The sequence below is a fragment of the Vanessa tameamea genome, chromosome 4 (genome assembly GCF_037043105.1).
Source record: "Vanessa tameamea isolate UH-Manoa-2023 chromosome 4, ilVanTame1 primary haplotype, whole genome shotgun sequence".
In the NCBI taxonomy this organism is placed as follows: Eukaryota; Metazoa; Arthropoda; class Insecta; order Lepidoptera; family Nymphalidae; genus Vanessa; species Vanessa tameamea.
Window position 1 is genome coordinate 5016242 of NC_087312.1, and position 10707 is coordinate 5026948.

Consider the following 10707-nt stretch of genomic DNA (forward strand, 5'->3'; position numbering starts at 1 on the left):
CCCCGCGCTTTGGGGGGCGCCTCGCCTAAGATGGTCAAGTCTTGGATCATCGGTGAGGTGACGCAAAAGGTTTCTTAGAATTATTTTTTGGGGGCGATCGAAAGAAGCAGCTTGCAGTCCGGCGCGTTTGTGCTTAAGACGGGGCTTTAGTTGATATTACAATTAAAGATTATTCAACTAGGACCATCGGCAACGTCTCAGCTTCTCACAAATGGTAGAGTTTTCAAATAATCTGCTCTGTTTCTCTCTTTTTAACCCTTTGCTTGCGGCAAATAAATAGATCCGGGCGAGCAAATAAAGCCGCAGGAGAACTACGGAATGCTGACGTTTCTAAATAAAAAATGACGCACTTTCATCACTTAATATATGTACATCTACAGATTATGATTTTTTTTATCAATTAGAAGGCGGGTTGGTCCCGTAATGGTAAGTGTTCAGAAATGTCCATAGACATTGGTACTGTAAGATTTTTTTTAGAATTTTTCATATCAACACCACCCCATTTAAGAACTAAGATGTTATGTCCCTTGTGCTTGTAGTTACTATACTAGACTAGACTAGACAACTAGAATTCAATAAGACTATGTGTTGTGTAGTTGTTTGGTGGTGGAATATACGATGAGTGGAACGTACTCAGACGAGCTAGAACAAAAACCTTCTACCTAGTAACTACCTACCACCAAGTAATTTTAATAATTAAAAATTTCGGTGAAAATTTTCATCTCTCATTTAAAGTCCTTAAAGGCTAATTTTCTCTAACCATATTTCATACAAATTTCCATATCTCATATAAAGTCTTTAAAGGCTAATTTTCTCTAACCATATTTCAGCTCTAATTTACGATATATGAGGAACTTATTTGCAAATTTTCAATAGAATGTAAGTAAATGAATAAATTAACCAAACTATAAAATCTGTCTATTAAACTATAGCTATAAAGATGCTCAAGGGACTCTATATAAGTTTTTGTACACTATAAAAACTTTAAAAAAGCTTATTCTAAAAATAACCAATGACCTATTCGATAACCATCTGACAAAATTAATACGTCTGATAAAAAATATGATTCGCAACTTCATAATGAATGAAGATCTGTGTTTTCACACAGAGACCAACTCATAAAAGCGAAGGCTCATTTACTATGTGTTATAATTAATATTTTTGTAAGTTTGAATAATAAAAATATGAACATTGATGGAAATAAAGAAAGTGTTAAGTATTCGTACATTATATGAATCAAATACAATTATGAATGAATAATTGGCTAAGTCGCCTTATATTTGTAATTATTAATTGTATGAGCTTAATGCAAAATATCACTAAGAAATTTACTATAGAAGTGAAGCAAACAATCAATCTCTCGTATGGATCAATATCTAAAACGTGCTTACGGCTGAAAAGATTGATAACTTCTATTCTCGTGCAGATTTTTTCTGAGAATAAATCAATAACAAGACAAAGGGAAATGTGTAAAAATTGTACAGCTGCATTAACGACCAAAAGGAAGACTTCAATCACAGCCGTGAAGCGTATACTTTTCTTTGAAGTGACTAACACAAAAGCGTCATGTTTATTGCTGTAAGTGTATTACGCCATGCACCTTTCGGAATGTCAGCGCAGAAGAATAGGGTGCCATACATACGGGTCTAATGTTCTAAGTGTAAACGTAAGCGTTGCGCAATACTTTTACGAGTTTTCTGTTAGGAAAAAACAATAAATACTAGTGTCACCGCCAATCGTTATAACACGTAACGTGTGCTACCCACACAATATATAACTTTTAGGACGTAGATAAATTATTGATTCATTAAACATATCATACATTGTATTGTGATTTTATTTTACAAATATACAAAATAGTCATTTTTTAATATTCTTAATATTATTGTTATTTATACAAACTACAGTCTCTCCCGGCTGTAAGAGTAAGAAATACACTAGAAAGAGCAAATAACTAAGCACCATGCTCACAATAGTTACTATAACAATATAACTTCTCCACCAATTATGTAGTTTGTTATCGACAGTCGCCCACACCGAGATGAATACAACGGTCTCCACAGTACACACTATGATCCAAAACATATGCCACACGCGGACGTGGCGGAAACGGATCTTAAACTCCATAAGGCAAAACAAGTATATGAACGCGAGGAACACATAGAACGCTCTCTTCACAGTACTCGCTTGCGGGACTATTAAAAATAATAGCATCACTTGATAGTGAGACATTAAAATTATAATCGCAACAAACGGAAAAAAATCTATAAATGCCGCTATAGAGAGCAAACGTGCTACGAAAAAGGCGTACCATCCTAAGAAATTGACCAAAGCGGCCGTCGCGTCTTGCGGTTCAAGACCTCGCATGTAAGATCGCGGTATCCGTCGCGGAATATCAGGCTCGTCCTGAACTACTTCCCAGTGCTTTCTTCTCGGAGGCGCAGATAACCAAGTTGGAATCGACTCCGCATTCTCGACTAATCTCTCCGCCCACACGGCGAAGGAGCCTGGTCGTGGCGCCGGAGTCACGGGCGGCGCTGGGACGTACACTCTCTCAATTGTATAATCTGTATTACGCCTCCGTGGCGCTACTTTATCTATAATTGATATGGGTCTAACATATTCATCATCGCTTTCCAGCTCCTCGTTACGAGCCTGCGGCAAATAATCTGAACACTCGTCCGAAGCCGATACGATATCATCATCGTAAAAGGAGCTCTGAAGTTCTGAACTACGAGGAGAAAATTGGATTAAGTCACTATTGATTTGTTCTCTGTTGTTAAAATTATTTTGTGATACTGATGACTGTCTTTTCATCATAGGCTCGTACAAAGAGTCGTCTTCTTGACTTTCGTTAGTTTTCTCTATATTTTCGTTGTTTGCATTTTCAGTTTGAGTTTTATTATTATTATTGATATTCCATGGATATTTTCGACCGCACAATTTTTCTCTTTCAAATCTTCTATACATTGTAGCTGTACTTGCCATCCGAAGTGAAGCTGCAATCATACTAATTGCTTGCAAGGTGACTGTAAAATAAAATACAACGTATGTAAAAGTATTATTAATATAACAGTTGATATCATTTAATAGAGATAAATGCCCTTAACATGATAAAGAGTATTATAATTTATATATTTTATATAACAACAGTTATAAGGCATTAAATGTGTAACACGTACTTTTATCAAATGCAGGATTCGCGTAACGTGCCATCATGTCTAGGATATTGATAATGGCATGGGGCGCGCAATGTATGAAGGCCTGCAGAAATAGATACAATTCCATGGAAGAAGGCTCGCGGGCCTGAGAGAGAGCTTCCCGCGTTCGTTCCTCATCTTGTTCGCGGGCCGCGTACACCGCTTCTATCCACCAGAATATTAAATAGCAGTATCTGCAACGTAAATTAATCTATGTCTTTACTTATGTAACCAAGAAAAGCTTGACTTTTATAATAGACGAAGGCTTACTAGATATGGCAGAACAAAAAATATTCAAAATATCTATTTTAAAAAGATCGTGTTACCTATTATGATTCATATTTAATTCCAAATTATTACAATTTAAAATATTAGCACTTTTATAATATTTTTAGGTAGCTTTTTCGGTTATGTGTAATGGGAGCTTTCCTTTAAAAAAAGTTGTGTAGGTACATTTAAAAAAGTATGAGGAAATTAAATATTATATTTAATACTTTCAATGTTGACGCTTTGTGAGTACAAAGTAGACAATACTATCACAGCCTGTAGTCTTCCCACGCTGGGCATATTATAAGAATATTAATATTAGTTTCTCTTTACTAACCTGCCAATAACAGTAATCGGAAAAAAGAGAGCACGTAAAATTTCCTCAAATATCCATTTAATGTCATTATTCTTTATTGTCACAGTAAATGCTGAATCTTCTGTTTGCAAGCCTGGTGGTGGCGAAGCTAGAGTAAACACCAGTGATAAAATCGCTGGTAATATCATCAATATGACGACGAATATACCCAGTCTATTTGAAACGAAACAAAAAATAAATCAATTATTACTTTTCTATACAAATTATACCTTGGTTATAGGTACATAGAGATCATTAACAATAAACAGTTTATAAAAAATACATTATATTATTATCAATAGAGTGCATAATTGGTATTATAATTAGTACATAATAGTTTTCTACATCTGAAACAAACGGTGATTATGCCATATATCCTTTTAACATATATAGAGCCACATTAATAAATAAACTATCTTTATAATAAACGATCACATTTTTATTACTTCTTGCTTAACTTGTATAGTAAATATACCTATCTAACTCACAGATACAACGATATAAAAATCAGTATTATAAGTACATATTGATTATTTTACTAATTGTTCAAATTTGTATTATTAATACAAATCAGTCGTGTCTTGTTAACACTTAATGTTGAAAATACCTAATATTTGATGTAAGCTTCATATTGTTAAATATCTTACGTATGCTTGACTAATTGCTATGTCATTAGGCTTAAACAACTTTATACCTACATCATGTTTGCAAAAGAGTTAATTATTTTAGAATTATTTCAGGATATGATGCATTTCTTTTGTTTTTGAATAAATTTGTAAATGCAGCGAACGAATAACAAAACGAGGTTTTTAGTATAATATATAGATACATATATAATTAAGTATGGTTATAAACATTGTATGATATGTATATCATATTTTAATTTTGATAATAATACAAATAGATGTACTTTTTTAATAGGTATAGATTTTGTTTTATATATATAAACAAATGTATATACTCACGCTTTATCACCTTTGTTTATATGTTCATAAACGAGTGTGAGGTCGAAGCAAACGACGATTAAATAAAGGACCAGACCTCCACATGACGGAAGCACTCGGTGAAATAGAAGAGCTTGCCAAGCCGGTATTTTTCTTCCTAAAATCTCACCCGACACTTCTTGATCCAGTTCACATACCACCATTTTAATAGTTACAATATTTTCTATAAACACTCATAGTAAAAACTTTTAATATTACCAAGCTTAAGATTATGTTTTGTACAATCACAAAGTTTACACATGTTAATTTTAAAATGCCACTGCTCTACGATTTTAACATTTTTCATGCAGAATGTTGTATATCAATACGAAAACTTCATTATTTTTAAAACAAATGAATCATGTTATATGTAAAGTTGATACCCACTCCTATTGATAAAATACGATTAGATAAAATTGTTGATTCAGTGATAACTTCTGTCCTGTGGCAAACTTTTGTGTTTTTTATAGATAACATTTTATATTTTTGAAAAGAAGAACGTGTCTTAATTTTCTGATACTTTTACATAATCTGCTATAACGTCGTAATAATCTATTTGGAAAATAAAGACACGAAATTTTTTAAAACAAAAAGTAGATGTTTTAAAATAAAAACATTGTATAAATAGATACCGCTTTACTACAATATGTTACCGACTATGTCTGAAAAAAATAAATCCGGTGTTAAAATGCCTTTGTTTTATAATTTTACTTGTTAGCTGATTAACAAGTCTTAATAGAATTTTTACATCCATTAAAATACATCTCTACTATTGAAAAATTTAAAATAGCCCCCATCTGAAGCACAACAAGCGCCCGGATGCAAGACAAAATTAGGACAACATCATGGAAGACGGCTGCTGGGGCGCCTCATCGATGGTCCAAGACTTGATTATCATAGGTCTAGATGTTTTCAACGTGCAGCGCTCAGGTTTTTTGCATATATACAACTTTTGGATTATTCTTATTGACTCTCTTTCTATAGATGCAACAAGACAAATGCAATTCACAAGCTTATTTCAATTCTGTTTTTCATATCATTTTTCAAAGGTTTATATACTTATCAATTAAATACTATTAGGTATACTAAGGCTAGTTAATACTCAATAAACTCGAAACAGTTTTAATTGCTTATTATATAGGAAGTACATAAAAAGAGTTTACATAATATTTTGAATTTAGGATAATTGAAGGTTTTCCCAGAACCCTTGAAGTTTTTAAATATATTTTTTTATTTTTAGTGATACTCCTAAAAATGCATTTCTAGGGAAAAATACATGACAGGCGTTTTATAATACTTATTTTAAATTCCAGCAAATTGTTAGAAGTTAACAATTACCTACTTAGTTGAAAGAATACATTTCCTTTTTTTTTAAAAAAAAACCGTTTTAGACGGCTTAAAACATACACTCTTTTTGTGTGCAAATGAAGAATTTCAAACAACTTCCAGTTGCAGCAGCAGTGTCTAAAAGCTTCAGGTGATTAGGTGATCAAAATATTAGCCTTTAGACCTATGTTACCTGACATAATATTTGATGAAAAAAACGAAGTCTATGTTTTTCTTATACAGTGTAAAATATGAATATTGTACCTTCTTAAATAAATAATGTATGTACATAATACCCTGAAAGTGAAATAATACAATACATGACGATACATAATTAAAAAAGGTATATCTATATATATAGCTTTAATTGACTTATATGTATTCAATTCAATTCTTAGTTTAATGGCTTTTAGGACTTATATCTTTTTCTGAATTAATGACCAACGTCAATGTCACATTGCGCAAGGCATTTGATTTTGACAAGAGTTGTTATTATAGTTCTTAATCAAACAATTAAACCAAACGTTTTAATTTATATTCTAATATAAAACTTTATTGAGTTACAGTTTTTCATTAATATTATGTTATGTAATTATTAAAATTTAGTAAAATGTTTAAAAATATTCTATTGCAAGTAGTTGTTACCCAGCAGAAATGTAAAAGTTACACAAAAATTCCTAAAGGTTATCTTACGTATAGGATAAATAATAGTTATTTCCATAATGGGACATGTTTGCTAAATCCTAGAAACCCTCCAAAGTCAAGTAGCCAAACTTCTCCAGCGATAGCTACTAAATTTCAGGTTATAACAGAAACAAACTCACCAGTGATAGAACATACTGCAGATGAACTTTACGTAGAAGACAAATATCCTATTTTAAGTGATGAATTTGACGGGATTAATTTAGAAAGTAGGATTTATTTCTTTAATATATTATAAAATATTAATCTTAAAAAATACTTGCTAGATCTGAGCTATGTATAGTAACTTCAAAAGCACAATATATATTACATGTAATATTATCCAATCACAATTAGAACAAATGGATTACTTTTTTATTGTGTGGATTGTTATGATAACATAAATGAATTTTTAAGAAACTAATTTGTTAAATAAAGATGGTAATTAAATAAACTATCTACTTATCTTAAAAAATAATTGCTATTCATAAATATTAATTTTGATGATTGTCAAAATACAATTCTTTATAGTTAGTATGTATAATTTTAGTTAATTAAAACACTTTAATTTCAGGAGGAAAAAATGGTGTTTACGAAATAGAAGATCTTGTAGAATTACTGCAAAGAGAGAACTCAAAAGATATATTTGTAGCAACTGTTCCAAAAGAAATTAATTATGTAGATTATATATGTGTAGTTAGTGCAAGAAGTAAAAGACATATTCTGGCATTAGCCGAGTTTGTTAGGAAGGTCTATAAAAAGAAATGCCACAAAAATGACTATATACCAAAAATTGAAGGCAAAGATTCTGAGGAATGGATGGCTATAGATTTAGGTACTTATATACTTCATTTTTAAAATATACTAATATTTTTATTTAAAGATATCTGATAAACAATTTATTTACTTACAGGTAATATAGCCCTACATATATTCTCAGAAAAAACAAGAAAGGTATACGACTTGGAAACATTATGGTCAGTTGGGTCAGAATTTGATGAAAAGACCAATAAAAGCAATGAAGTTATAGATATGTTAGAAAACTACAGCTCATATTTGAAAGATCTTAAGCCATTAGCATGAAGATAAAATAACTGATGCTTTTGTTCCTACCTTACAATATATTGTTTGCTAGTGTGTGTATATTAAACAATATCTGTTCACAATTTATTGTGTAACTCTTTTAAAGATCACCTACAAAAACATATAACTGATAGGAATAACTTGGTTTAAATATGTAAATAGTAAAAAAAAAATTACATCAGCAGCAATAAAGTTTCTATTGAAAGTCTCATATAAAATGTTTATTTTTGCTTAATTACATTAAAGATACATAAAGTATGGACTGCATAGCTTATTCACAAAATGTTAATTGCTTTAAATAGTTCAACTTAATCAATTCCTATTTATTGTATAATATAATAATTACATACATTGGTATTTTCAGTTGTACAATTTAACAATGAGTGATTAATGAAATTTATTCTTATTTGATTACAAAATAATTTGGCATAATTTCATATATAACTATGTCGGACCATAAATGCAATAATAGTTAAAAATAAAATTATTAAAAATTCTCTTGACTAAAACATTCACACCACAGTCACAAGATTCTTATTTCAGTCAAATGCACTTGCACATTCTAGTAGTAGTCTAAGTTAAAACTAAGCATCAAAATTTTGGAAGCAAACTTACTTGATTAGTGCTTCGTAAGAGTAACAACTAAATATACTCAAAGCCAATACAGTATAATGAAACATAAATTATGTTAAAGAATTAAGTAGCAAATTAATGATTATGAATATAATACAAAAAATATTGGACCACATTTTGTAAGTCTTTCGTTTTAAGAACTATCAGTAGTATAACTCATGACTGAAAAATTACAGAATGACTATCAGTATCCCATTACAATTCCCCAGCTTTTGTGCACTTTTATTGTAAACTAAATTTTATATTATATGTTTACATACAATATTCACTAACTCAATACTCCAAATCTTCAACCTGAAGGGAGACAAATTCTTTGCCCATAGTCTGACATTTGTGGGCTGTTACGTTACTTTTTTACATGGATAATACTAAATCTTTTTTAAAGTATAATGTCGTTATATCAATTATACCAATGTATAATCTTTTCTAAAACTTTTCAAATATGATATTTGGCAAATAACATCACATTCCTTGAAATTAATCAATGTTTTGGAATACTGTACCAAAATTCAAATTATAAGTCTTCAATCTGGTGCAGACATTCTAAATACAATGGAATCCATAGACATTGATATATCAATTAAATATGGATCCACTTTTCATTGAGATAAATAATTAAGATAATATGGCCACACTACGCCTCACACCTGCACCAGAATTGACATTATCTAAACTTGACCACTTCTTGATACCATTCTTAACAACCTCAGCTGATATTTTATCCTCCATCACTCTCGACATTGCTTCTAATTTTTGTGCTCTTTCTTTACTCAATGGCTCACTAGGGAATGCTAAATCATTAGCTTCAGCAAGGGTACGCAAGTCGAAATAATACTTAGCGTATACACTAGAGGGGACATTTATATTGAACTGTAGCATTTCTAAAAATTGTCTTTCTAATTCATTCATATCTTCCACAGTGATATCCTTCAATATTTGACAGTAATCAACATTCCATACAGCTTGATCATCCCAAACTTTACTTGCAAGCAGAATCGCTCCCAACACTATTCTTTTCCAATTAGAAGGTGCAATATCAAGCTCAGCACAAATGAGAAGTCGTTCCAAATATACTAAAGTAATAATAGCACACTCAGCTGTCAATTGAGCAGCATTAAATAATGTTCGTACAAACTTATAAATCTGCTTATGTTCTGGATTATACTTGTCATAATCTTCACTGACCCCCTCTTTACTCAATGGATGCAATTTTTCATCAAATATATCCAGCCTTCTTTCTGATGTTCTGTTCTTTATATGGTAGTATATAGCAAGAGCTACACATTTTACTGTGTTTTTTAAATTTGGTTGAGACACAGTGCTATCATCTAAGTATATAGTAGAACAGGAACTGCTTTTTTTCAATTTATTTTCAGCTATTTGATGTTGACTTCGCTTTCTTGTTATACCATTCTCAATTGAGGCTTTTGATCTTTCCATGAAGATTGTGCCTGCAATTGGATCTTGTGATGGGTCTATATCTCCATCATCTGGTTCTCTTTCACTGATGTGTTGAATGTTATTTGAACTTACTTCCCCTTCAGGAAGATAATCTTCAAGTTTAACGATGTCCTTTCTGATCGGCGAAGGACTTCGGTAACAGCAGCAACTATTTTGGTTACCCATTATTGAATAATTCAAAGAACGTTACAGATGATAATAATTCATTATCATTCTCCAAGTACACCTTTAAACACACATAAATAGAGTGCCGGATCGCTAGTGTGACTTATAAAGCCCATAGTATCTGTAACAAAAGAATTAAATATTTTACCATAAGATAGTTTAAATTAATATTTCATAGTATATACAATAAACAACAAATCATCACTGTACCTTGATATTATACAATCGTATTAGTCAATTTGTTTTAAATATATATGAAATAAATCGGAAGAAAAATCATTTTTAACAATGACAGATGCAGCTAGCTGACTCTATCAAGCGATAAGCGAACGTCATTTTTACGTTCTTTACTAACAGATTGTTAATATTCATTATTTTATAGCATGCAGAAAAAAAAATTGTTATAAAATTAAGTAATTCTAATATTAGGAATGTGAAAGACTAAGATTAAGATTTTTAAATTGTAATTCATTCTATTATGAACAAAACAAAAATTAGCGATAATCTATCATTTACTGATTGCCTTAAAATCTCTTCTAATTATTTTTTTTCT

General features: G+C 30.8%; 3 protein-coding genes across 3 annotated transcripts; 1 reads left to right on the plus strand and 2 right to left on the minus strand.

Annotated features, from left to right (window-relative positions):
* Positions 1-1845: 1845 nt before the first annotated feature.
* On the minus strand, positions 1846-5187 carry LOC113394452 (uncharacterized). Its single transcript, XM_026631763.2, has 4 exons — positions 4788-5187; positions 3805-3996; positions 3183-3394; positions 1846-3029 (listed from the first exon to the last, which is right to left on the minus strand). Exons 1-4 carry the CDS (start codon positions 4967-4969, stop codon positions 1861-1863), a joined length of 1755 nt encoding a protein of 584 aa, XP_026487548.2. The 5' UTR covers positions 4970-5187; the 3' UTR covers positions 1846-1860.
* A 1425-nt stretch (positions 5188-6612) lies between these two features.
* On the plus strand, positions 6613-7978 carry LOC113394475 (uncharacterized). The gene is made up of 3 exons (XM_026631793.2): positions 6613-7042; positions 7387-7647; positions 7726-7978. Exons 1-3 carry the CDS (start codon positions 6742-6744, stop codon positions 7893-7895), a joined length of 732 nt encoding a protein of 243 aa, XP_026487578.1. The 5' UTR covers positions 6613-6741; the 3' UTR covers positions 7896-7978.
* Positions 7979-8101: 123 nt separating this feature from the next.
* On the minus strand, positions 8102-10496 carry LOC113394474 (cyclin-Y-like protein 1). The gene is made up of 2 exons (XM_026631792.2): positions 10365-10496; positions 8102-10275 (listed from the first exon to the last, which is right to left on the minus strand). Exon 2 carries the CDS (start codon positions 10152-10154, stop codon positions 9144-9146), a length of 1011 nt encoding a protein of 336 aa, XP_026487577.1. The 5' UTR covers positions 10155-10275; positions 10365-10496; the 3' UTR covers positions 8102-9143.
* Between the last annotated feature and the right edge of the window lie 211 nt (positions 10497-10707).

What these genes read in the sequence shown, in the direction of transcription:
- LOC113394474 (XM_026631792.2), bottom strand. Translation starts at nt 10,154, where the DNA reads ATGGGTAACCAAAATAGTTGCTGCTGTTACCGAAGTCCTTCGCCGATC.
- LOC113394475 (XM_026631793.2), top strand. Translation starts at nt 6,742, where the DNA reads ATGTTTAAAAATATTCTATTGCAAGTAGTTGTTACCCAGCAGAAATGT. An exon ending in TGACGGGATTAATTTAGAAA is followed by an intron (nt 7,043 to 7,386) that starts GTAGGATTTATT and finishes CTTTAATTTCAG; the next exon opens with GAGGAAAAAATGGTGTTTAC. An exon ending in ATGGATGGCTATAGATTTAG is followed by an intron (nt 7,648 to 7,725) that starts GTACTTATATAC and finishes ATTTACTTACAG; the next exon opens with GTAATATAGCCCTACATATA.
- LOC113394452 (XM_026631763.2), bottom strand. Translation starts at nt 4,969, where the DNA reads ATGGTGGTATGTGAACTGGATCAAGAAGTGTCGGGTGAGATTTTAGGA. An exon ending in ATAAACAAAGGTGATAAAGC is followed by an intron (nt 3,997 to 4,787) that starts GTGAGTATATAC and finishes CGTTTCAAATAG; the next exon opens with ACTGGGTATATTCGTCGTCA. An exon ending in CCGATTACTGTTATTGGCAG is followed by an intron (nt 3,395 to 3,804) that starts GTTAGTAAAGAG and finishes TTTACGTTGCAG; the next exon opens with ATACTGCTATTTAATATTCT.